Below are 27,264 nucleotides of genomic sequence, written 5' to 3' on the forward strand. Positions count from 1 at the left end.
TTTGACACACATCACAAATTAAACTCTAACTCGGAATGCCCTTACATAATTCGGGAAACAACATTGCTAAAGAAGAAAAAGACAAATGACCTAGCCTAGCATGCCACAAGTGCAGCCTAGCTATGGACTCCACACTTTCCGGACTAGTAGTAGAAGCTTGCAAGGCTGAGCTGACATCTTCATCAAAATAGTAGAGGCCCCCATACTCATGACCACTCCCAATCGTTTTCCTCGTCAATCTGTCCTGGAAGACACAATGAGAAGGAAAGAAAGTTATACTGCAGTTCAAATTTTTGTAAGCTTTGAAACAGACAACAGATTTGAGGTAAGACTAGGAACATGTAGGACTGATTTAAGAGAGAGATCCTTGCTTAGGTCAACCACCCCCTTTCCAGAGATGGTGGAGAGGGGCCCATCAGCTACTCTCATCTTATCCTGGCTAGACAACAAATGATATCTAGAGAATAAGGAGGACATATGTGTCATATGGTCAGTGGCTCCGGAATCAATCACACAAGAGGTAGAATTAATGGAACTAGTTGCACTAAATGCAGAGGTTGTACCTGATTTGGCAAGAGAGGTGGAAGCTAAAGAATTGTTCTTCAGACGGGCTAATGCCCGGCTGAGAACCTCTACCTCACTAGCTGTGAAGCCCGAAGTACTTGGTCCAGAGGAGTCGGCAGCCTGCCTTGCGGTGGAAGAGGGCACTGTCTGAGTACTCTGTGAGTTGTCACCACTGTTGTTGGTGGCAAGATTCCCACTTGCTGTGTGGCCCTTATGTTGCCTTTTGTCCTTTCTCAGAGTAGCTGGCTTCGGATGAGGGTACAAGACCCAACATTTCTCCTTTGTGTGTTTCTCACCACCACAATGGGTACACTTGAGGACTTCTTGTCTGAAAATTTATTCCCCTTAGTGGAGACTAAGGCTGAATGTTCTCCAGGTAGTTCTGTTGACTGTGTCTGGGAGTCAACTTGCATCTCCTTTCTCCTTATTTCTTCATTCCTCACCAGGTAGTAGACATGGTGAAGCTTAGGTAATTCATCTCTCCCTAGAATCTGTGACCTTATACCTTCATATACAGGGTCAAGACCCGCCAGAAACATGAAGGCTCTGCCCTCCTCAATCTGCATGTCATGCCTCTCCTTATCGTTGGCATTTTCCCAATCCAAAATCAAGTGGTGGTCAAGCTCTTCCCAGAGGCCTTCTAGTGTTGCAAAGTAGGTTGCCACGGACATGTCTCCTTGCCTTAGGGCTGCAATGTCTTGGTTCAGCCTGTAGATTCTAGCATTGTATACTTTCTCCCAAATTTTAGCAGCTGTAGGGAAGTGATGAACAGTTCTGGCCACCCTAGGAGTCATAGAGGTCAGCAACCAAGACATGACTGTGGCATTTTCCTTGCGCCATACGGTGTATTCAGGACTGCCAATTTCTGGTTGTTTCTTGTCTCCATCCAAATAGCCTGTGAGTTCACGAGAGGTAATGAACAGCATTGCAGAGACGGACCACTCTCTGAAGTTATACTCATCCAGTAGCACACTTGTAATCTGCAAGCTGTGCAGATTAGGGTTTTCCAGGTTTGAGGACCTTGTGACAGGTCTGTTATCTCTAGAGGAAACTTCACCGGATAGTGAGGACATCCTGACTTCAGTCCAAGAGTTGTTCATAGTACTATAGGTGGTTCTGTTAAGGACTGGCTGAAGTGGTCACTGTGTTCACAGTACTGGTAGAAGTGTTCACAGTTCGGGTACAGTAGCAAGTAAAGGTCTGTAACTGAACCAGTTCACAGTGCTGGTAAAAGTTTAAGGCTGCAACTGTGTGGTGCAGAAGTAGGGCTGTAACACAGTAGCAAGTAGGGCTGATAACCGACCTGAAGAAAAATCTGTAACTGAAGTTGCCGCAGTTCTGTAAGAGTCTTGCTGATGCACCGAGACTGCAACTGTATAAGCTGATGCACCGAAACTGCAACTGTAGAAGAAGCTAGGTCTTTACCACTTGTTCTGCACAAGTCTTGCTGGAGCACGAAGCTGCAACTGTAGAGGAAGTTCTCCCCCTCTCGGCTAGTGCTAGGACTGCTGAATCAGCTCTCAACCAGGTCTGTCCTATACAGACCTCTCTTAGTAGCCCAATAGCTACTACTTGCTGGAAATAATCTAGTAGGACATCTACTTCTGGGTCTTACTTCCCTTGAGTCCTACAACCAAGAGAAACCCTAGGTTCGAACTTGCTTTACTCTCTTACACTCCTAGGTCTTTACTGCAGCAACCCAGAAAAGGAAGAGAGAAGATGAAAAGACAGCAAGAGAAGAGAGTGCACCTGCTGAAACCAAGAAGGAGCTAATGCTCTGATACCATGTAATCTGAAGAGTTATACTCGAAGTAGCAAGGAGGAGAAGAGAACCACAGAACTGAAGAGAATGTCGAACTGTACTAGGCAGTCGACCAGTCTTTTATTTATAGATGAATATAGTACAAGGTACAAGAAATTACTGGGATGCCCCTGATTAGTGATGGGACACCCAGATGACTTAAATCATTAAACAGGATTAGGCCCATTAACACAGGCCCAGTTACAAGATAAGTTAAACATAAGACTGGGCTAATAAGAACTCTTATCAGCCGAACATCACTCTAACATTCTAACAAACTTCACCTCCATCCCCCACGTAAGATTGAAATTGAATAGAAGAGGCCAAATCCTCACCAGAAAGAATGATTACCAAGATGGTTGTCAACTTGTTACATGTTTCCATATAGATGTATATAGGTTAGGGTTGTGGTTGTGACTTTTCTGTACCTTTTTCTCCTGTGGCCTGCCTCCTCTTCTCTTTCTCTGTTCTTTTGCTCTTTCCGAATATTCAACTCCTTGGCCCTGATAATACCTTCCATTACGGCCAAAATTTCAGTCCTCAAGGAATCACCAACAACAATTGGTCCTGAGAAAAATGCTAAAATTCTTCCTTCATAATTCCTAAAGACCCCTTCAATGCCTGAGGGACCAGGGTTTCCTTCACTACTACCATCAAAATTCAGCTTACTGAAACCAAGAACTGGCAAGGACCAAGACCATCTGATGATAGCAGCATGAGGAGCTGAGCTTGCCATCTCCTTCCACTTCCTATACAAGTCATTTGCAGTTACATCCTCAAAAAGGAACAACTTTTAGGGAAATTTTTTTTTCTGGGCTAAATTGTAAAAAGGAATATTCTTATAAATCTAAAAAGGGTGGCTGGGGGTCTTCCTGGCTGTTGTAATACACTTTTTAAGTAATGAGTGAATTTTACAGTTGCTGATAAAATATGTTATGAAATAAGTTAAGCTTCAGTAGTGTGGACTCCAAAATTCAAAAGACTTCTGCTAGATAGAGAGGTGGAGTGTATTCAACTGCTGTCCAAACTACAAGAAGTTGAGATCAACACTGGCAGACCAGATGAAAGATGGTGGAAGGAATTTCTGAATGGCAGGTTTATAGTGAGGTCTTTTTATAAAGCCTTGTAAGAAATCAGGTTGAAATATCAGTGGTGGAGGCTTTTGCATGGCTGGTATCTTTGAATAGCATTCTTGTGCAAAATCAGATGGATAGCAAGTGTGTTTTGTGTGAATCAAAGGAAGAAGATGTGCTTCATCTATGTTTTATTGCACATTATCACAATTTCTTTGGGGCTTCTTCTTTTGGTTATTTAACTTAGAGATGTGGATCCCATGTTTGCCTAGTGAGATTTTCGCATGCTGGCCTTCTTTGCAAGGAAGTAAAAAGGCAAAAATTTTCTGAAGCTGTGTTCCTTTTGTAGTATGTTGGGAGCTATGGTAAGAAAGAAATAGGAGAATCTTTGAAGGAAAAACAAACAACAGGATGAAGATCTTTTTAATGGTTGGTTCAAAATTGCTGAACTGGATTTTGATCCTTCCATAATTCAGAGATGTGTCAAAAGATTCATTTGGAGTTTGGGTGTCCCTTGAAATGGGTGGTGGGCATGGTTATTTTAATGTTTTGTAGTGATGTATGTTATCTTGAGAGCTGTACTTGAAGTAGAGGAGAGGAGAACACCACAAATATGCTATGAATGTCGAACTGAATAGCTCAGTCGACAGTACTATTATTTATATTATGATGTAGTACAATGATACAGGAAGTTACTGGAATGCCCCTGATTAGTGATGGGACACCCAGACAACTTAAAACATTAAACAGGATTAGGCCCAGTACAGGACAACTTAACTTAAGTATAGGCTAATAAGAACTCTTATCAGCCGAATACTCATACATACAAAGACTTCAATCCAACACTCCCCCTCAAGCTAAGCATGGATATCAATCATGTTTAGCTTGCCAAGCATGTCCCTAAACTTTGCTGCTGCCAACCCTTTAGTCAGTACATTTGCAATTTGCATCTCAGATGGAGTATAAGGCACACAGAGTTCACCCGAGACAATTCTTTCTCTAACAAAGTGCCGATCAATCTCAATATGTTTTGTCCTGTCATGTTGCATGGGATTGTTGGCAATGTTGATGGAAGCTTTATTGTCACAATACAGCCTGAGAGGACCTTCAACCTTAATTCCAAGTTCATTAAGAAGAGTTCTGAGCCATAGAGTTCAGCAACCCCGTGGGCCATAGCTCGATATTCTGTTTCTGCACTTGATCTAGCCACTACATTCTGCTTCTTACTGCGCCATGTGACCAAGTTTCCTCCCACAAATGTACAGTAACCCAAGGTTGACTTCCTGTCTCCAACAGACCCAACCCAATCTGCATCAGTGTAGGCTTCAATTTCAATTCTATTGTTTTTCCTGAAGAGAATTCCCTTTCCTGGGCAAGTCTTCAAGTACCTGAGAATCCTTTCAACTGCTTTCATATGAGGGATCTTTGGAGAGTGCATAAATTGACTGACAACATGCACAACATAAGCAATATCTGGCCGAGTGAGGGATAAGTATATCAGCTTCCCTACCAATTTTTGGTATCTCTCTCTATCACAGTAGTCCTCCCCTACTGATTCCTGCAGGCCATGGTTCTGTTCTATTGGAATATCTGCTGGCCTGCACCCCATCATGCCTGTTTCCTTTAGGAGGTCAAGGACATACTTCCGCTGACATATGTAGATTCCCTCTCTTGACCTGGCAACCTCAATCCCAAGAAAATATCTCAAATGACCCAAGTTTTTGATCTCAAATTCCGAAGCTAGAAACTCCTTCAGTCTTTTTATCTCTTCCAAGTCATTCCCAGTTATTACCATATCATCTACATAAACAATGAGTGCAGTAAGTTTGCTATCCTGTCTCCTTATGAACAAGGTATGGTCTGCACCACTCTGAATGTACCCCACTTTCTTCATGGCCCCACAAAGCCTCTCAAACCATGCACGGGGAGATTGCTTCAACCCATATAATGCTTTCCTCAGTTTACACACCTTTCTACCAAAACCATAGCCTGGTGGAGGTTCCATAACTACCTCTTCATGAAGGTCACCATTTAAGAAGGCATTCTTCACATCCAGCTGATGAAGTTCCCATGAAAAATTTGTTGCAAGTGACAATAGAACCCGAATTGTGTTGAGCTTTGCTACTGGGGCAAAGGTTTCTTTGTAGTCAATCCCTTCTTTTTGAATGAACCCCTTTGCCACAAGTCTGGCCTTGTACCTTTCAATGGACCCGTCCTCCCTGTGCTTTACAGTAAACACCCACTTGCACCCAACAGTGCTCTTCCCCTCTGGCAGATCCACTAATTCCCAAGTTCTTGCTTTCATTAGGACTTTCATCTCTTCATTCATAGCTTCTTTCCACCTTGGATCAAACACAGCCTCTGAGTACCTAGAAGGAACACGCACAGAGGAAAGAGCAAACACAAAGGAGTGATAGGCAGGAGATAAATGTGAGTAAGAAACAAAATCAGCAATGGGGTGCTGGGTGGTGCAAGAGCGAATAGGCTTACGGAGAGCAATAGGAAGATCCAAATCAGAAGTATGTGAGTTGGAATTACCTTGGATTGTAGAGACAGGTTGATCCGAGTCCAGCTGGTTGCTATCATGAGATTGAGGGCCCCTTTTTCTTTTGTTGTATGTAAGTATCTCTTTCTGTTGTCTACTGGAGCCTTCAGGAACATCTGCAGCATCAGGAGAGGTAACCGGCACAGTGGGAGCCTCACTGGGTTGACCTGGAATGCCACAACAAGGAGTAGGAGGAGAGGATGGAAGACCCGAGGTAGATAGAGGAACAAAAAAGGAGGGAGAATGAGAATCCTCTTCCATCCCACTAGTCTCCCCTTGAAGAGGATTCTGAGAAGACTGAAAATAGGGTTGAGACTCAAGGAAGACCACATCCCTAGTGACACACTTTCTCTTGGAGACAGGGTTATAACACTTGTAACCCTTTTGTGTAGGAGAGTACCCCAGGAATATTCCCTTTGTAGCCTTAGGATCCAGCTTGGTCTTCTTTGGATCCTTCACATGTATGAAACATAGACAGCCAAAGACCCAAGGAGGAAGGGAAAAATCTGGAAGAGTGGGACACAAAACAGAGAAAGGGGTTTTCATACCCAACACCTTAGATGGCATCCGATTTATCAAATGTGATGCAGTAAGTACCGCTTGAGACCAGTATTGCTTGGGGACTTTGTGCTAGAATAGTAAGGCTCGAGCTATCTCCAATAGATGTCTATTCTTGCGCTCAGCAACCCCATTCTGCTAAGGGGTATTAGCACAGGATGACTGATGTAGTATGCCAGCATCTTCCATGAATAAGTTCAAGGATTTTTCAAAGTATTCAGCAGCATTGTCTGACCTGAATTGCTTAATCTTCTTATTAAACTGTGTTTCGATCATCTTGCAAAATGCCATAGTTATCCGTGGTACTTCATCCTGTCCTTTTAACAGGTAGATCCATGTGCATTGAGAGTAGTGGTCAATAAATCTAATGAAGTACCGGAAGCCATCAAAAGAAACAATGGGTGAAGGGCCCCAGACATCAGAATGAACCAAATCAAAAGGAGCACAAATTTCATTACTGGAAATTGGATACACAGTTCTACATTGTTTTGACACTTGACATACTTCACAGGTTAAACTCTGACTTGAAATGCCCTTAAACAGTTCGGGAAACAACATTTCTAATGAAGAGAGAGACACATGACCTAGCCTAGCATGCCAAAGATGCAACTTAGCCTTTGACTCCACACTCTCCGGACTACTACCAGCAGATGCTTGTAAGGTTGAACCGATGTCTGCATCAAGATAGTAGAGTCCTCCATACTCATGACCGCACCCAATCGTTCTCCTTGTCAATCTGTCCTGGAAGACACAATGAGTAGGAAAAAAGGTTATACTACAATTCAAATTTTTGGTAAGTTTTGAAACAGACAAAAGATTTGAGGTGAGACTGGGAACATGTAAAACTGATTTAAGAGAGAGGTCCTTGCTTAGGTCAACCATTTCCTTTCTAGAGATAGTGGAGAAAGACCCGCCAGCAACTCTCATCTTATCCTGACCAGACAACAAATGATATGAGGAGAATAGGGAAGACATATGTGTCATGTGGTCAGTAGCACCGGAATCAATAACCCAAGAAGTAGAGTCAATAGAGCCAGTGGCACTGAAGGCAGAGGCTGTACCTGATCTGGCAAGAGATGTAGAAGCAAAAGAATTATTCCTTAGACGGGCTAATGCCCTGCTAAGGACCTCTACCTCACTAGCAGTGAAGCCCAAAGCACCAGTTCCAGAGGAATCAGCAACCTGTCCCATAGGAGAAGAAGATGCTGTTGGAGTATTCTGTGAGTTGTCACCATTGTTGTTGGTGACAAGATTCCCACTTGCCGCAGGCCTGTTATCCCTAGAAGAAACTTCTCTAGATATTGGAGACATCTTGATTGCAGCCGCTGTGTAGGTGACACTGATTAAGACTAGCCGAAGCAATTCTGAAGGTTCTGAACCAGTTCTGGAGCAGATTCTGATTGGCCGAAGTGATCACAGCAGGTTCTGAAGCAGTTCAGTTACAGCAGCAAGCAAGGAGTTCTGGGCTGGTAACCGACCTGAAACTAAGGGTTCTCAACTATTGTGCTATGCAGACTCCACTTGAACTTCGAGTACTGCAACTGTAAGGAGAGTGTCCCTCCTTCCGGCCAATATTAGGACTGCTGACATCAGTCCTCAACTAGGTTTCACAGTGCTGGACAATCTGGAGCTGGCAGCTCCTAGGTAATCTTCACTTGAGCTGAAGCAGTTCGAGTACAGCAGTGGTGAGAGGTTCCGGACTGATAACCAACCTGAACATAGAGCTGTTTACCACTGTGCTATGCTGGTTTTGCTGGGGCTTCGAAGCTGCAGTTGTGGAGAAGCTCTCCCCCTTTCGGCTAGGGCTAGGACTACTGAAATCAGTCCTCAACTAGGTCTGTCCTATACAGACCTCTCTTAGTAGCCAAATAGCTACTATTTGCTGAAAGAAGAACCTAGTAAGACATCCACTTCTGGGCCTTACCTCCCTTGAGCCCTACAACCAAGGGAAACCCTAGGTTCGAATCTGCTTTGTTCTCTTACAACCCTAGTTTTTTCAGCAACCCAGAAAAGAAGAAAGAAGATGGAAAGAATAGCAAGAGAAGAGAGAGTAGTGCGCCGGCTGAAACCAAAGAGAAGCTAGTGCTCTGATACCATGTTATCTTGAGAGCTGTACTTGAAGTAGAGGAGAGGAGAAGAACACCACTAATATGCTGTGAATGTCGAACTGAATAGCTCAGTCGACAGTACTATTATTTATATTATGATGTAGTACAATGATACAGGAAGTTACTGGAATGCCCCTGATTAGTGATGGGACACCCAGACAACTTAAAACATTAAACAGGATTAGGCCCATTAACATAGGCCCAGTACAGGACAACTTAAACATAAGTATAGGCTAATAAGAACTCTTATCAGCCGAATACTCATACATACAAAGACTTCAATCCAACAATGTATAAGGCTGATTTCTGGTTAGCATTTTTTTTTTTTGGGGGGGGGGGGGGCGGCGGTGATCTGTTGTCACTGTTTTGATTTACCTTTACTTTTATTTCAATATTTTTTTAGTTACTACCAAAAAACTATAAATGATGTTCAAATTTCAAAATACTTTGTCATACAATTGCTATATTTCATGGGTAATAATGGTCATTACATTCTTCAATCAATTATATTCTACCTTCTTTGATATATCTATATATGATCGGCAAGAGTTGTCTTATGCTTTAAGTTGACCTTTGTAGTCCAAACAAATTTGATTTCTTCAGACTGGATTCTTAATTAATGGAAAACTACTTTCCCTAAGTTCTTCCTTTAAATTTTCCATGTTTCTTCCATTGAAACTAGCTTGATTGCCTTCACTACATTGATGGTCCAGGCTTCAAGGGAATCCTGTCTGCAACAATGTGAACAAACAAAATGTGATCCAGTTCTGTGAATCTGAAGCTATAAGTGATGAGACACCTGGAAGGTCAAACAATACGACAGGCACTTGTCGAATTCACGCATGCCCTGGAGATGCTTTCTATGAATATGTTCCAACATCTCCTGTGCCATGTCTTTGTGCAGCACCTATTGTAGTTAGATATCGTCTGAAAAGCCCTAGCTTCTCTTATTTTCCTCCATATTTGGACCTTTTCAAGGATTATCTGGCCAATAGTCTCAATTTGGACCTTTATCAGATATCAATCGATTCATTTATTTGGCAACAAGGTCCTAGGCTAGAGATGCTTTTAAAGTTTTTCCCTATGGTTTATGGTAATTCACACAAGTTTAATACAAGTGAGATTCTACGAATTAGAGGCATATTCACAACATGGGAATTTCCTGGTAGTGACTTGTTTGGACCATATGAACTGCTCAACTTCATCCTCACAGGACCTTATTCAAATGGTATGTCGTATGTTCTCAAGACTATCTTTTTTGAGTTTAACTTTTTTTCTAAAACTATACACCTTGTTTGTAAATTGACTTACTATGTTATTTCTCAAGAGTCAAATGTACCAACTTACCAGTTATTTTCTATAAGAAAGATAGAAGCCACAAATTGTTGCCATCAACCACAATGATAGTTATGATTGATCATGGGTCTTCACACCCATTCAAATTCTGTATTCATCCTTCTGTGATTACACATCTACATTTATTTAACATTACCAAATTGATAGTTATGATTGATCTTACTGTTACAGTGAATCTTGGGTCTCGTGAATCTAGGATAAGCAAGGGAGCATTGGCTGCCATTGTGTTAGGGTCCACTGCTTGTGCAATCATGATAACTGCAGTTATTGCAATGGTTGTTGCGAAAAGAAAAATTAGACACCATTACAGGATGTCAAGCAAGAATCTGTGTAAGCCCCCTTTGTACTACAAATTAAATTGATGGTTATAGTAAAATATTTAATACATTGACTTTTATGGGTGTGAAAGTCTTTAATGTTGTTTTTTTCAGCATCAAAAATTACAGTCAAAATGGATGGTGTCAGATTCTTCACATTTAAAGAAATGCAACTAGCCACAGGCAATTTCAGTATCTCAAGTGAAGTTGGCCAAGGAGGGTATGGAAAGGTCTACAAAGGCATTCTAGCAGACAACACAACTGTAGCCATAAAACGTGCAGAAAGAGGTTCCTTACAGGGTCAAAAAGAATTCTTGACAGAGATAGAATTGTTGTCAAGGTTGCATCACCGAAACCTTGTTTCATTGATTGGATATTGTGATGAACAAGAGGAACAGGTATGATGTATGCTATTTATGAACTATTAGATGCTTAACTTCTTTTTCCCCTGGCCTGTGAATTAGTTTGGACTGGACGTGATTACATTTCATGATCTTGAACTTTTGCATGGATAGTCAAATAATTTTTCTGATAATGTGGATCTTGTTAGAGCAAAATGGCAGGACAATATTTGTGTAGCCAACCCCAAATAGTTGGGATTAAGGCTGGGTTGAGTTTGGTATTATCAAATAATCTTTAAAATGACACAAAAATCAAGCACAACACACATTTTGGCACCTCAGGTTCTTGCCATAAAGAGTGAGAAACATAAAACATTCTCTCTTATGCTTTCAGTCATGGTCTAAGTGATTGACTTATAACTTTGAATATTAGCTCCTTTGTGTTGCACGTCGTAAGGAATCATTCATTAATATTATACATGAAAAATAAGCTGCATTTCATTTTCTTAAAAAATGATATGGAGGTATTTTGCCTTAAAAAAAAAGAGTACAATTTAGTACAAGCTTTACCATTTCAGCCCACTAAATGAATGACTCAACTCTATCGAGACAACTACCTCCCTATCAACTAAGCCACACCGCATGAGCTGTCACTTTTTACTTCTGCCCTTCCTATCTCTCACTTCCACACTACCAAACTTCCTTTTCACTTCCATCTTTTCCTCCAAGGAAAGCCCTTTCCCTTTCTCCACCTTCTTCTGAATCATCCTCTAGCTGTCTCTGGTCTCATGGCATTGCAATGAAATAACTCACTGCCTTCCTTTGGCAATTCTTCATCCACTATCCTTGACACATTGTCAGCCACTGGTATGGCACTCCATCCTCACTCCAACTAACTCTCTCCCTCTCACACAGAGCACAAAAAGATCTTAAATGGAAAACCCAGGTCCCAGACTCAAATGAAAATACACAACCGAATTATTTGATCTGATCTAGATATTATACCAATGCAGATATATCCAACTTCGACTTCAACAGCGTGGGGAGAGCAGAATATATTGGTTGCTCTCACCCAGATTAGATTTCTCTAGTTTTTATACCTGTTGGTACTGTTACGGGTTGGCTTTCTTATTTGAGAGATTCCCTTCGGCTTTCATGGTTGTTGTTGTTGGTAAGTAGTAGTAGTAGTAATAATGCGGAAGTTGATTAGCATAACCAAATTTAAATTTCATGTTTATTTGCATTGAGCTATCCACAAGCGTTGCTTTGTTGCTTCACTGGGGTTTTATGTCAGAAAGACAAAGCCATTTATTTATTGTTTTGTGCATTTCTTTTGATAAAAAAAAATGGCTCTCCAGAATTTCATACATTATTACTGATCTGGTGAGAGTAAAAGAAATAATCTGTGATCTTTTATCACAATACTACTCTTTGATGTTGATAATGGTGATACACTAAGCTTAGTACCTTAGTTTATGGTATTTATCTTTGTCTTTCCCAATGCAATATGAGCATGGTGAAAAATTTTAGGTTTCCTAAGCATGCCTCTATACTACATATATGTACTTGGATGGGTGCTGTTTTTATGTTCTAAATTAAATAAGTGTAGAATGACTGAAAGTTCTGATGCCTTTAAAGATTCTTTTTGGCTTCTATTGGAGGGGAAACTTATTCATCTGCCAGTGCCATTGGTGTATGTGCAGATGTTGATTTATGAATTCATGCCTAATGGGACACTTAGAGATTGGCTTTGTGGTAACTCCTTTTACATCCATTCCATGTTTTTTCTACATTATTCATACCATCTAATCCCTGCCACCATACTTCTGTTTGTTGATGCATCATTACTAGAAGATCTGTTTCTTGATGCTTTAGTTTAGAATAATTTTATATGATATAAATTAATTATGATGACAATAAGATTTTAAGACATATTTAGGGTTGTAAATGGATTGAATAAAATTGGATATAGGTAGATCCAAATTTGGTTAATTTATATTCAAAATTGAATTGGACCATATCCACCGGATATCTAGTGGGTTTGAATCAAATTCAGATTATAATTGGATATTAAATTGCATAAATGAATTAGACTAAAAACAATCAAAATATGGTGTCATGTGCATGAAGGATGGTGATTCAACTAGTCACTAATTAATTGTGAGGTGGTTCATTCTCTTTGGCAATACTTCCTTGATATGATGTTTGGTGCTAGTTTCTATTGGGCTCCTCCCAATAGTGTGGCAAGCTCCTTTAATCATTGGCCTTCTTGCAATATGGGTTCAAGAGGTAAAACCTTTTGCAAGAGAATTTTTTACAAGTTTGCTAGGATGAATAAAAGAAAGGTTTGGTGCTCAAAAAGGTGATCCTCTTTACTGATATTCTGTTATTTATAGGCCTTACATCACATGGGCAGGCTCTCAATTGTAACTAACTTGCTGGCGTGGTCCCCTCACATAGGTCTTCGGATAAGGCTGCATGGGTATCATGCTGGTGGGCCGATGGGTGGTGCTGGGCCTAGCCGTTTGCCTATTAACTCCCCCCCTCCTTGAAACTGACCTTGTCCTCAAGGTTGATGTGGGGAAATTCTTGCTGAAGGCGAGCATATTCCTCCCAAGTTGCTTCTTCTTCAGGCAGGTTGCTCCACACAACCAAAGCTGCTTCTATGTAGTACTTCACCTTGCGAACCCAATGGAAATCAATCAACTTGTTGGGCTCTATGATCATAATTCCTTCCTCAGAGAAAGCTGGAAGAGTGGTATGAGATTTCTCTATGTTGCCAATGTGTTTCTTGAGTAGGGATATATGAAAAACTGGTTGGAGCTTGGAAGAGGCTTGCAGTTTGAGCTTGTAGGCGATTGTGTCGACTCTTTCTAGGATCTTGAAGGAACCTTAGTACTTAGGTGCCAATTTCTGCCAAGCACGTTTAGCCACCGTAGTCTGTTGATAGGGGTGCAGCTTCAAGTAATCCATGTCACCTAACTGGAATTCCAATGGTCGATGTTTGTGATCATAGGTAGCCTTCATAACCTGTTGAGCTCTTTGTAAGTTTCTTTTAAATTCTTGTAAGATTAAGTCTCTGCTAGAGAGGTATTCATCCACTGCAGCCATTGATGTAGAACCTGATTCGTAGGGGAGAATAGTGGGAGGGTCCCTCCTGTACAAAGCCCTGAACGGCATCATACCCGTGATCACATGGTAAGTGGAGTTGTACCATACCTCAGCCCACGGTAACCATTTCAGCCACTGTTTTGGTCTCTGTCCAGCGAAGCACCTCTGGTAAGTTTCAATGCATCTGTTAACGACTTCCGTTTGCCCGTCGGACTAGGGATGATAGCTGGTGGAATGTGCGAAATGGGTTCCCTGAATTTTAAAATATTCCTGGCAAAACTTTCCCATGAATAGAGGATCCCGATCGGAGACAATGGACTTTAGTGTCCTATGCAACTTGGTAATGTTTCTAACAAACAAGCCTGTGCCGCTATGAATGGGTGAGACAGAGTAGCAAAATGGGCATATTTGCTTAGCCTGTCCACCACCACCATTATTACAGTCTTGCCTTGTGAGGGCGGCAGTCCTATGATGAAGTCCATGGTGAGATCCTCCCAGACTTCATCAGGTATCTTGAGAGGTTGAGGAAGTCTGGCAGGTTGCTGAGTGTCGTATTTCTGCTGCTGACAAGTTGGACAGGTGGCCACAAAGTGTTGGACCTGTTTCCTAATCCCTTTCCAGTAGTAATGAGTTGCAATGTGCTGGTAAGTTCTCAATACTCCTGAGTGGCCGACTTTCGGGGACGAGTGAAAAAGCTGCAGGGGATCCTTCAGATGTGGGGATTTTGGTGGTAGGACTAACATCCCCTTATAGTATAAGGAATCCTTCAACGAGTAACTGGGCATTTGGATCGGATCCTCAGCCCATTTCTTCTTGATGTTCTCTAGTTCTGGATTGACCAAAGCCTCTTGTTTAAGGGCTTCCAATAATAGATAAGCCGGTCTGATTTCAACCATCACCTGTAACTCATCTTGCCTTGACAGGGCGTCTGCTACCCGGTTGGAAGCCCTGGTTTTGTATTCTATTATGTAATCAAACCCTAATAATTTTGTGATGAGGCAAAAAAAGAAGAAAAAAGGAAAAAAAAAAAGAAATGTGTGAATGTATTCTGTTTTTCATGTTTTTTGTAGTGGGATCCCAAATTGTTGTCTTTGGGTAGCTTTGTTGACAGTTTAGGACCAGGGGTATTTTCGTTATTTTATAAGTTAGGTTTTTGGTCAGGGGTAGTTGGGTGCATTTCTGTTGGGTTTTGGTCTCTTGGGTCTTTTTGTAACAAAAGTTATCTTTTAGGTGTTCATTTGAAGTTAGTTTTGTTCCTAAGGAGTTGTTAGTGAGAGGGAAACATTCTACGGGCTTATGTGTAAATATTTTAACTAGCTTGTCCAGCAAGCTAGTGAGTCTTATAAAAGAGAAGGGGGTTGTTTCTGTAGGGGTCTTTTGGTTCTTTCTCTCTTGTTTGAGCTGTATCTCAGCCCCAGCTAGGGTTTTCAAGCATTGGGAGCTTGAGTTTTGAGGAGTCGACCCGTTTTGGCACCTTCCAATCTCTCCATCACTGCGTGTCCGTGTGGGAGGCCAGCTTGCTGCCATTGTTACTGTAGCGGAACTGTTCCAAGAGGAGTTTTACTTCAGGTTTAGGTCTGAAACCCATAAAAATCCAACTTATTTTGTTGTTTTCAGCTTGGTATTTCTTGTGCTTATTGCTGTATACTTGAGGTACTGCATGTAACTTGTCTTACTGTCCACATCATTTTGATACCCATTTTTTCTGTTCTTCTATGAGGATGCGCTGTTCCAACAAGTATTTAAGGCTTTGCTGATATGTTCGGATAGTGAAGCGCCGACCGAGGAGATAGTGTTGCCATGTGAGAACCGCTAAGACCACATCCATCAGTTCCTTAACATAGGTGGACTGATTTTTTGCTCGAGGGGGGAGATCCTTACTGAAATAAGCTAATGGCTTGCATCGGGACTGTAGAGACCACTGATGTGGTCCCCACCTATTGTACTCATAGGTCTACAGTCAGTGTTAGTCATTAGTTGATAGTTAGTAGTTATTTCAGTCTTACTACAATTAGTAGTTTGAGTCTTAAGTCTTTTATTATTTTTAATTCTGCCATGTAAGCATAAGGATATTTCAGCCCTTTTATCTCTATTTAAGAATTAATATAAATAGTAAAGAGGGGGCCGGCAGATTATGCATTCTCTCCCTTTCCAAATCTCTCCTTTGAATTCTTACTCTCCCCTTCTCCTTTTCTCCCTTCCCTCTCTCTTCTCTTCTCGGTTTCTTATTAATTACACTCTATCTTTGACTTATTAGTAGTCTTATTTGACTACATGGTATCAGAGCCAACCTAGGGATTCTTGCGATAGCCTAACATGGCCGGCTGCATAAGAATTTCCTAGGACTGGAAGTTTTCAGAAAATTAAGACCATTGGCTGAGTCTTGGAGATTGTTGGCAGTGTGCGGCTAGCATTGGAGGATGTCCAGCAATCAGGAAGAGTCTGACGAAAGAAAGAACCTTCAAGATTAGGGTTCAGATTTGTTTTGAAGGTGGCGGCTAGAGTTCCACTGAAGTAAGTTTTTTTTTTATTTTTTAAGGTTGATTTATTAAGAGTATTCTTTCTTGTTTTCAAAGAGGTGCGGCTGAGAGATCTCAATCAAAAAGATCACTCTTTCTTGTTTTTTAGAGGTGCAGCTGAGGGATCTCCCTTCTTGGATTGCCTTTTGTGTTTGACCTATTGAAAGATCAGTTTTTCTGGTGATTTTAAGAAATGTGGCTGAAGAGATCTTACCCTAGACTAGTTGATTTTGGTCTGACCTTGGTGTTTCTTGACCTACGACTGGTTCTAAGGTATAAGGCCTTGAATCCTAGACTTCGACCAATTCTGGAACAGCAGTTTTTTAGTTTTAGTCTTACAGACCAAGGTGTCTTTATTCTTGAAAGAACATCAGAGCAGTTTTTTGTTCTGGGTTGTTTGACCTTTACCAAAGTAGGTTCGGTTGTAGCAGTTTCTGGAAGGGATTACCCTTCCCCAGTGATAAAAGAGTGTTTTTTACCCTTAACAAAGAATGGAGTTTAAAGGCCAAGGGAAAGCTTTTTGGGAACTGGTGGTGTCGGTAGTATGTCTGAAAGTAGCTTTCAGATTACCACTGTTAAGTTTGATGGATCAAACTACTTGGAGTGAGGCCAATCAGCCATGATGGCAATTGGGGGCAGAGGAAAGCTAAGTTATTTACTGGGGGATGTGAAGGAACCAGCCAAGGAGGACCAAGTATATGCCAAATGGGTTCAAGAAAGCTATTTGGTTATGACATGGCTATGCAACTCCATGCAGCCACATATCAGCCAAAATTATTTATGGGCAAAAACGACTAAGGAAATCTGGGATATCATGAAAGAGACTTACTCCCAACCCCTTAATGTTGCTAGGGCCTAGGAGCTGAAATGTAAAGTAAATAACCTTAAACAAGGAGAGAAACCAGTCTCGGTTTATTTTTCAGTCTTGAAATACTTGTGGCACAAGATTGATCATTTAGAAACATTTGAGTGGGAAAGTCAGAAGGATGCACAGACCTACAGAAAGCAGGTTGAAACTAATAGGGTGTTTGAGTTGCTAGCTTGTCTGAATTATGAGTATGATATTTTGAGACGGCAACTTCTAACAAGAGAAAGTGTGACCTTATCTCAAGCTTACTCTCTAGTGCACAGTGAAGAGAGTAGAAGGAAGGTTACGTTGCTGCATCAGCCCCTTGAATCAGCCTTGACAGCATCTAAACCCAATTTTGGGGGTGATAAGGAGAGAGATGAAGGAAGATAAGAGGGACTTAATATGTGAACATTGCAAAAAACCAAAGCATACCAAAGAAACATGTTGGAAGTTACATCCTCATCTAGTTCCAACAAAACTCATAAATAAGAAAGGGAATGCTAATATCGCTTCATCAGGCACAAAAGCAGCACCACTTGACACACTAGTTGCTATCCGAGTTGCTTTGACCCAGTTGGAAAATGAGGTTGGAAATTTAGCATCATCATCTCAGCCGCCAATAACAACACCAGCTCCTCCCACTTATCATGCTTCAACTCTAGGTGATACTAAGCATTGTTGGGTAATAGACTCAGGTGCATCTGATCATATGACTGGCTTATCCTCACTAGTTGCTACCTATCATTTGTCTTCTGGTAGAAACAAGGTGTCTATCTTTTAGATCTTTAAAAAGCTTGTTTCCTAATTTATTTGAGTCTATTTAGATGTCCAGTTTAAAGTGTGAAAGTTGTGAGCTTACAAAGCATTGTAGAACAACCTATCCATTGAGTAATAAGAGAAGTAGTATTCCTTTTGACATTGTGCATACCAATGTTTGGGGACCTTATCACATCACTGCTAGGGGGGGGGGGTACAGATATTTCTTACTATTTGTTGATGACTACACCCAATTTTCTTGGGTTTATTTGATGCGATCTCGAGATGAGGTTTCTGCCTTGACCCGTATCTTTCATCAGATGATTTTAACCCAGTTTGAGGTAAAAATCAAAATTTTCAGATCCGACAATGCGAAAGAGTACTTTAAAACATCCCTAGCCTCGTATTTCCTTGACCATGGGATTATCCATCAGAGTACCTGCCCTCATACCCCTCAGTAGAACGGGCTGGCTGAGAGAAAGAATAGGCACATATTGGAGGTGGCTAGAAGTCTCATGTTTAACTCCAATGTGCCTATACGTTTTTTGGGAGATGCTATTCTCACAGCTATTTATCTCATCAACTAAATTCCTTCACGGGTTCTTGACATGAAACCTCCATTCACCCTTTTGTATCCTGATAAAGGGTTGTTCTCTGTTCCTCTTAAAACCTTTGGATGTACTTGCTTTGTTTATACACTTGACCCTCACCGGTCCAAATTTGATCCTAAAGCCTCAAAATGTATTTTCCTTAGTTATGCACAAGCTCAAAAGGGATATTGCTGCTATGAACCAAGTTCAGGGAAGAGATTTGTCTCTATGGATGTCACTTTCTTTGAGGGTGTACCTTATTATCCTAAGGTTTCTTCTCAGGGGGAAACTAGTGAGGCTGGAATTAACACATCTGAAGTTCCTTTACCTGTTCCATTGAGTGAAGAGGGATGTAATGGGGAAGGCTACCAGAAATGTCGGGATTTGAGAGTTTATCACAAATGGTGGAGGCAGGCTGATTTCGGTCATCAACAGTCCAGGCCAGCCCCAATTCCTTTTGCAGATCCAAATCCAGGTACTATAGCTCCTTCATCTCCTATTACAGATGAACCCCCATTGTTGAGCCTTCACCATCTTCTATTGAAACCTCACCTCCATTGGATGATCTGGACCTCCCAATTGCAATCCGTAAAGGGAAACGCCGTTGCACCTCATCCACAGCTCACTGTATCTCACAGTTCTTGTCATATGATCATTTATCTCCTTCCTTGCATCTATTGCTGATATTCCCATTTCCAGATAGTTCAAGAAGTCCTGTCAGTTCCAGAGTGGAAGGATGCAATGATGGTAGAGATGGATGCCCTTCTGAGAAATAATACCTGGGAGCTAGTTGATCAACCTAAGGGGAAAGGGTGGTTAAACTGAACTTTGATAATGTTGATGGTTCCATTGAAAGGTATAAGGCCCACCCTAATGCTCCTGAGCAAAGGGATTTACTCAGACTTATGGTATAGATTACTTGGAGACTTTTGCAACAGTAGCAAAGATGACCACTATCAGAGTCCTATTATCTCTTGCAGCCAGTTACTCTTGGCCCTTGTTCCAAATGGATGTGAAAAATACCTTCCTCAATGGAGACTTGCAAGAAGAAGTGTACATGTAGTTGCCTCCTGGTTTTTATAGTACAGAGACAAGAAAGAAGATTTTCCGGTTAAATAAAGCCTTGTACGGACTAAAACAGTCACCTAGAGCTTGGTTTGACAGAGTTAGACAAGCCCTTGAAAAGTTTGGCTATGTGCAGGTTCATTCAGATCACACTTTGTTTATTAAGAAAGTGAATTCTTCACCCTGCTTGCTATATATGTGGATGATATAGTAGTAACAGGAAGTGACAACAGTGAGATTGAGTCTCTTAAGCAGCTCCTTCATCAAGAGTTTGAGGTAAAAGATCTAGGAGAGCTATGATATTTCTTGGGTATTGAGGTAGCTCAATCCAAGCATGGGATCCTTGTTTCCTAAAGGAAGTATGTTCTTGACTTGTTGGAGGGAACAGGAAAATTGGGTATTAAGCCTGCCGACACACCTATTGAACAGAATCATAGGATCAATGCGGAAGGTGGAGAGCCACTTGAAGATAAATCTATCTTCCAATGGTTAGTTGGAAAACTTCTCTATCTTTGTCTCACACGACCAGACATCAGCTATGCAGTCAGTGTTGTTAGCTAGTATATGCACTCTCCTAGAACCACCCATCTACTTGTTGACAGGATATTGGCATATCTGAAGAGGTGTCTAGGCAAAGGTGTACTATTCAAGGATAATAATCACATGAAAATAGAAGTTTATACAAATGCTGATTGGGCTGGGTGTGTTGATGATAGAAGGTCTACCTCTAGATATTGTGCTTTTGTAGGAGGTAATCTTGTTTCTTGGAGGAGTAAGAAACAAAATGTCGTCGTTCCAGTGCTGAAGCTGAATATCGATTCATGGCAAATGGTTTGGCTGAACTACTGTGGTTGAAATCAATGTTTGAAGAGTTGGGTATTGTCTATGAGAAACCCCTAATGTTGTACTATGACAATCATGTTGCTATTAATATAGTCCATAATCCAGTACAACATGACAAACTAAGCATATTGAAGTGGATCGACATTTTATTAGAGAAAGGGTTGCATCTTAAGAAGTTTGCCTTATATTACCTCCAACATGCAGCTTGTCGATCTTCTCACCAAGGTGGTTTCAAAGAAGAAGTTAGAAGCAGATCTATGCAAGTTGGGAATGACAAACATCTATTCCCAACTTGAGGGGGACTGTAGAGACCATTGATGTGGTCCCCACCTATTGTACTCGTAGGTCTATAGTCAATGTTAGTCATTAGTTGATAGTAAGTAGTTATTTCAGTCTTACTACAATTAGTAGTTTGAGTCTTATAAGCCTTTTATTATTTTTTAATTCTGCCATGTAAGCATAAGGCTATTTCAGCCCTTTTATCTCTATTTAAGAATTAATATTAATAGTAAAGAGGGGGGCAGAAGATTATGCATTCTCTCCCTTTCTAAATCTCTCCTTTGAATCCTTATTCTTCCCTTCTCCTTTTCTCCCTTCCCTTTCTCTTATCTTCTTAGTTTTCTTATTAATCTTTGACCGATTAGTAGTCTTATTTGACTACAGGGACAACATTGATGCCAACACCTGAGGTGTCGCATTCAACAACAAAGGGCTGGTCAAAATCGGGCAAAGTCAATGTGGGAGTGACGATATTGCTTGCTTAAGAGAGTCAAATGCGTGTTGGGCTTTTGTAGTCCAATGGAAGGCATCCTTTCACAATAGTTGGGTCAATAGGGCTGCCATCAGCTCATAATTTCTAATGAATCGTTTATAGTAACCCGTTAGGCCCAGGAAGGCTTGTAGCTGCTTGACTGTGGTGGGTTGGGCCCAGTGCACTGGCTACCTTATTAGGATAGGCCTTCACCCCCCCCCCCCCCCCCCCCCCTTCGACCATGTGACCCAAGTATTATATCCGTCCCTGTCCAAACACACACTTGGAGATCTTGGCAGAGAGTTGATTTTGCCTCAACACATCCAAGGTTAGTTGCAAATGTAGGAGGTGTTGTCCCCAATTAGGACTATAAATTAAAATATCATCAAAAAACACCAAAATGAATTTACGGGGGTAGGGTCTAAAGATGTTGTTCATGAGTGACTGGAAGGTCGACGGTGCATTAGATAAGTCAAACGACATAACCAGGAACTCGTAACGACCATCATGAGTCTTGAAAGTCATTTTGTGTACATCTTCATTGTGAACTCGAATCTGATGGTAACCCGATTCGAGGTCCAGCATTGAAAAAACTCGGGCTTCCCATAGCTCGTCCAACAACTCATCAATCAAAGGGATGGGAAATCGGTCTTTGATCATGATAGTGTTCAATGCCCATTAATCCACTCAAAACCGCCAATTATCACCCTTTTTTAACCATTAGAACCAGGGAGGAATATGGACTGTTGCCGGGTTGAATGAAGCCCTTCTGCAGAAGGTCTCACACTAAGTTTTCAATTTCTTAGCACCGATAATGTGGGTACCGGTAAGATTGAACGTTGTCGGTGATGTATTCTTTCTGGTGGGAGTCCCTACGGCTCTTTGAAAACTTCATGAAACTCATCCAGAATTCCTTGCATCTGGGAGTCTCGATAGCCCAGGTTAGCTTTGGTGTGTGTGTGGACTCCAGGCATGGGCTAGGGAGGCAATGGTCCAGGAGCATTAGGGTGGGCCTGTTGTGGCCCCAACTGGACTTGAGTAAGGAGCTAAGGGTTGTCGGCTGTGGGGTCAATGTCTGGGACCCACTCAAGGTAATCGTCTGGTTCCCTCTCTGGAATTCCATGTTCAACTTGGACCAGTCGCAAACTACTCGACCCAACAGGCGCAACCACTACACCCCAAGCACAATGTCGGCCCTACTGAAGGCCAAAGTATACAAGTCTACCTAGAAAATCTCCCCTTGGATGATCAAATCTAACCCTCTACAAATACCTTCACATGGCAATTGGCTATCATTGCCCACCTAGACGTTGAATTTTGAGGTGGGTCCAATGGCTAACCCTAGCTGAGTTGCTAAATCATCAAAAATAAAGTTCATAGTGCTCCTGCTATCCACCAAGATGGATACCTCCTGACCCTTTAGTCGGCCCATAATGTGCTTAGTCTATGGTGAAGTAAGCCCAATGAGGGCTTGCAGTGATATTTCAAGTGGGCCAAGCCCAAAAATCATGTCAAGGTTAACTGGGTTGTCTTCATTGAGTACCCCCTCTGAATTCTCTCCCTTCTTTGGCCCATCATTCTGCAAAAGGAAGGTCTGCTGGGCCTTACATTTATGACTTGGGCCGAACTGTTCATCACAGTTGTAACACAGGCCTCTTTTTCTTCAGGCCTGCAACATTGGGCCTGAAACCCTGGGTCTCAAGTCTAGGGGAACCAAGTGCAATTGGGTTTGGGCCGGTTTTATCGTTAGTAGCTCAGCCCGTAGGGGGTGTTTTCAGTAGGGGTCCCTGGGGTCGAACTAGTGGGCTTTTAAGTCAACCCAACTTTTCTTCATACAGCTTGGCCAAGCCCACAACAGCCATGACAGTGGGGGGTTGCATGAATTTCACTTCCACTCGGATGTCTTCGCTCAATCCCCCAATAAAGCTTCCTAATAGAGTGTTCTCCGGCCACCCTTGCACCCTGGAGCAGAGACGCTTGGACTCCACCTGATAGTCTCTCACAGGTCCGGTCTGGCGCAATTTGGCCGGCTGCTCATCATAGTTCTCAAACCCAGTGGGTCCAAATTGCACACATAGGGCTTTTGTGAAATCTGCCCCAAGTCACTTGGGGATGTGACCGACAGAATCACTGGAACCAGAGAATAGCTTCTCCTTCCAGATGTATGGCGGCAATCGAAACCCTTTGTTTCCTTGTTGTTTCATGGTACTCGAAGTACCTTTCAGCTCTGTAAATCCATGGTATAGGGTCCTGACCTGAGCAATTTGGAAACGCGATTTTGGTCTGCTTCATCGCCCCCGTTCCCCTGTTTCGATTGCTGGTTTGACTACTCCCCTCTCCTTCAGCGTCATTGTTCTTGCCAATGGGTGCCTTTTCCAGCTTGCCCAAGACTGCCATGAAAGCTGCCTTGATTTCAGTGATATCCCCTTCAAGCTTTTCAATACGGTCATCATTGGCAAAGGATTGGGTTCCCACCATGCCGCCGCCCAGGACTGGGCTCTGATACCACTTGGTAGGGTCTGCCTACCTGGCCTCCTACAGAGAAAAGAAGAAGAGAAAGGTTTGGTGCTCAAAAAGGTGATCCTCTTTACTGATATTCTGTTATTTATAGGCCTTACATCACATGGGCAGGCTCTCAACTGTAACTAACTTGTTGGCGTGGTCCCCTGGATAAGGCTGCATGGGTATCATGCTGGTGGGCCGGTGGATGGTGCTGGGCCTAGCCGTTTGCCTATCATTGTGCATTCTTCCCACTTTGTCAATCAGCCCGGACACTCCAGCTCTCCAAGACCAGATCTAGATTTCTTACTGAGATTTGATGGCAGCTGTAGATCATCTCCCAACCAACCACTGGTGGCTGGCATCGGGGGAGTTATTTTAAACAGAGAGGGTTCTGTGATTTGGGCTTACGGTGGCCCACTTGGTGCTGTAGATGCTTCAGAAGCTGAAATCAGAGCTTTGGTGATGGGTCTGAGAACTGTTAGATCTCTGCAGCTGAATTCTGTTGTCATTGAGGGGGATTCCAGAAATGTTATTAATTGGGCCTCCCACCCAGAAAAGGGCCCTTGGAGGTTGGGTCATTTCCTCAATGAGATCTCAGAAATAACCTCTTCTCTGCATTGCGGCTTTAGATGGATTCCAAGGGAGCTGAACTCAATTGAGGATCTTTTGGCTAAATCTGGGGTGGATAGGAATATTTTGTATAGTGCTAATAGTTTGCCCCCTTAAGTGGGGAGATTTTATAGTTGTGAGATCCTGATGGTTTGTACATCTTCTCATGTACATCCCCCCCCCCCCCCCCCCCTTTGCCCCTTTTGAACATAATAGTTAACTTTTCTCAAAAAAATATATTATTAATAAATTGTACTAAAAATGACTAAAATTATATTTTATGAACAAAATGAATTTAAAAGTACTTGTCTGAAACTTGAACATATGATGATTTGGTGAAAATAGAACATCCAAACCAACTTACTGATAGTTATAATATAAATTTTAAGTATATATAAGCATACTTATTTTAATCGAAACGAATCAGATAGGGGTGGATCCATATTTTATCCAATTATAAAAGGATCAAATTCGAATTTGAATTCAGACAATCAGATACCGTTTGCAGAAGCCCTAGCTATATTATGAAATTTTGGAAGGTGGCTCCAGTGCCTCGAATCTGTGAATCACTTGTTTCCCCACTGCAAGTTGGTGTGAAGACTTTGGGGCAGAGTGTTAAATATTTTTGAGGTGCATTTCTGTTTCCTTGCAAATTCGGAGGACCCTTTGTGGAGATGGCACTTGGCTGGCCTTAGCTGAAAAGGAAAGGTAGGGTGATACTGCTGGTAGTGGCTTGGACTATTTGGACAAAAAGGAATAACTGCAAATTCAATGACTCCATTTCAACAGAGGGTGCAATAAAATCTCTGAGGTAGGTTATATTCTTGGGTAGCAGTACACAGGGTGTTTAAAGGAATTTCATACCCAGACTTTTTTTTGGGATTGGGGATCTCTTTTTATATCTAATGTTGAAGTTTGACCTGCCATAGAATTCTGTCTTGTTCGTTGACTGTAGAGTAAAGTAGACAGCAAGAAGTAGGAGAGGAAAGAAGAAAAGAGAGAAGAGAGAAAAGAGAGAAAGGCTGGTTCGAATTAGGGAAAAAAGTTAATCCCTTGATTCGGCCAGACCTGTTATTATATTATTAACTTATTGGAAAAGACTTGAGTGCCCTTCTTTAAGTAAGAGGCACTCGAACTAATATAACAGTACGCATCAGCATTCTCAACAAGTACAAAGACTGAAATACCCCTTCACTAACACCACTAACACTCCCCCTCAAGCTGGTGAGTATATATCATATAATCCCAACTTGTTACATATGTAGTCTACTCTCCCCCGACTCAAGCCTTTTGTAAACAAGTCTGCCCACTGGTTTCCCGTACTAACATATGCAGTTTCTATCACCCCATTCAGCACCTTCTCTCTCACAAAATGACAGTCAACTTCGATGTGCTTGGTTCTTTCATGAAACACTGGATTGGAAGAGATATGAACCGCTGCCTGATTGTCACAATAGAGCTTCATTGGAGTACTGATGTCATATCCTATCTCCTGTAGAAGGTTCCTCAGCCACACTAGTTCACAAGCAGTATGTGCCATGGCCCTATATTCTGCTTCTGCACTGCTTCTTGGCACAACTGTTTGCTTCTTACTTTTCCATGTTACCAGGTTACCCCCCAGAAAGGTGCAATAGCCTGTGGTAGATCGTCTATCAGACATAGAACCTGCCCAATCAGCATCGGTGTATCCTTCTACTACCAGTTTTCCACCACTTCTGTACAGCAAACCACGACCAGGAGCTCCTTTCAAATACCTCACAATCCTTAGCACTGCATTCCAATGTGGAACCAAAGGTTTCTGCATGAACTGACTCACCACACTAACCGCAAATGAAATATCTGGCCGAGTAATGGTTAGATAGTATAGTTTGCCTACAAGTCGTCGGTATCTGCCAGGCTCTTCAAACACTTCACCTATATCACTGCTCAGCCTCGTATTTGTTTCCATAGGTGTCTCAGCCGGTTTGGTACCCAACAATCCTGTTTCTTCCAGTAAATCAAACACATATTTCCTCTGGCACAAATTAATGCCATGCTTAGATCTTGCTACCTCTATGCCCAAAAAGTATTTCAACTTGCCAAGGTCCTTTGTCTGAAAGTGTTCCTGTAGGAATGCCTTCAATCTGTCAATGCCCATTTTATCATTCCCAGTCACAACGATATCATCCACATACACCACCAAAATTATTTTACCTGCCGAAGAGTCAAGACTGAAGACAGAGTGATCAACTTGGCACTGTTTCATACCAAACTTCTTGACCACCTCACTGAACCTACCAAACCATGCTCGAGGGGACTGTTTAAGTCCATAAATAGCCTTCTTAAGTCTGCATACCTTACCATCCTCCCCCTGAGCAACAAACCCGGGTGGTTGCTCCATGTAGACCTCCTCGAGCAAATCCCCATGCAAAAAGGCATTTTTGATATCGAGCTGATGGAGAGGCCAATCAGACATAGCTGCAAGAGAGATGATGACACGAACTGACCCTATCTTAGCAACCGGGGAGAACGTCTCCGTGTAGTCAATGCCATAGGTTTGGGAGTACCCTTTGGCAACCAACCGTGCCTTCAGGCGCTCAACACGACCATCTGGCAAGTACTTAACACTATACACCCACTTACAACCGACAGCCTGCTTCCCAGGAGGAAGAGCGGTGAGATCCCAAGTGTGATTATGATGCAAAGCAGAGAGCTCTTCTTCCATAGCACGGCACCACTCTGGAGAGGTAAGGGCTTCTTGGACATCCTTAGGAACAACCACGGAGGATAACAAAGATATGAACTGGCGATGGGAAGCGGAGAGGTGGGTAAGTGAAACAAAATTGGAAATAGGGTGAAGGGTGCAAGTACGCATACCTTTTCGTAAGGCAACAGGAAGATCTAGGTCGAAGGCTGGTGTCGGAGCTGGAGTTGGATCTGCCGACGGTGATGAAGCTGGAGGAGCTGCAACCGGTACACGTGGGCGATGTGTATACACGTGACGGATGGGTGGACGGTCAACCAAT

General features: G+C 42.1%; 1 protein-coding gene across 6 annotated transcripts in view; it reads left to right on the top strand.

Annotated features, from left to right (window-relative positions):
* The window catches only part of LOC104612984 (putative LRR receptor-like serine/threonine-protein kinase At1g06840), a 135,048-nt gene that overhangs the window by 80,143 nt on the left and 27,641 nt on the right, over window positions 1-27,264 (top strand). For all 6 annotated transcript variants that reach the window (XM_088887265.1, XM_088887264.1, XM_088887263.1 and 3 more), the window contains 4 exons: window positions 9,363-9,877; window positions 10,177-10,335; window positions 10,437-10,720; window positions 12,367-12,418. In XM_088887265.1, coding sequence (XP_088743391.1) covers window positions 9,363-9,877; window positions 10,177-10,335; window positions 10,437-10,720; window positions 12,367-12,418 — 1,010 coding nt within the window. The remainder of the gene's footprint in view (window positions 1-9,362; window positions 9,878-10,176; window positions 10,336-10,436; window positions 10,721-12,366; window positions 12,419-27,264) is intronic.

Source organism: Nelumbo nucifera, chromosome 5, assembly GCF_055504915.1.
Source record: "Nelumbo nucifera cultivar China Antique chromosome 5, China Antique-T2T, whole genome shotgun sequence".
In the NCBI taxonomy this organism is placed as follows: Eukaryota; Viridiplantae; Streptophyta; class Magnoliopsida; order Proteales; family Nelumbonaceae; genus Nelumbo; species Nelumbo nucifera.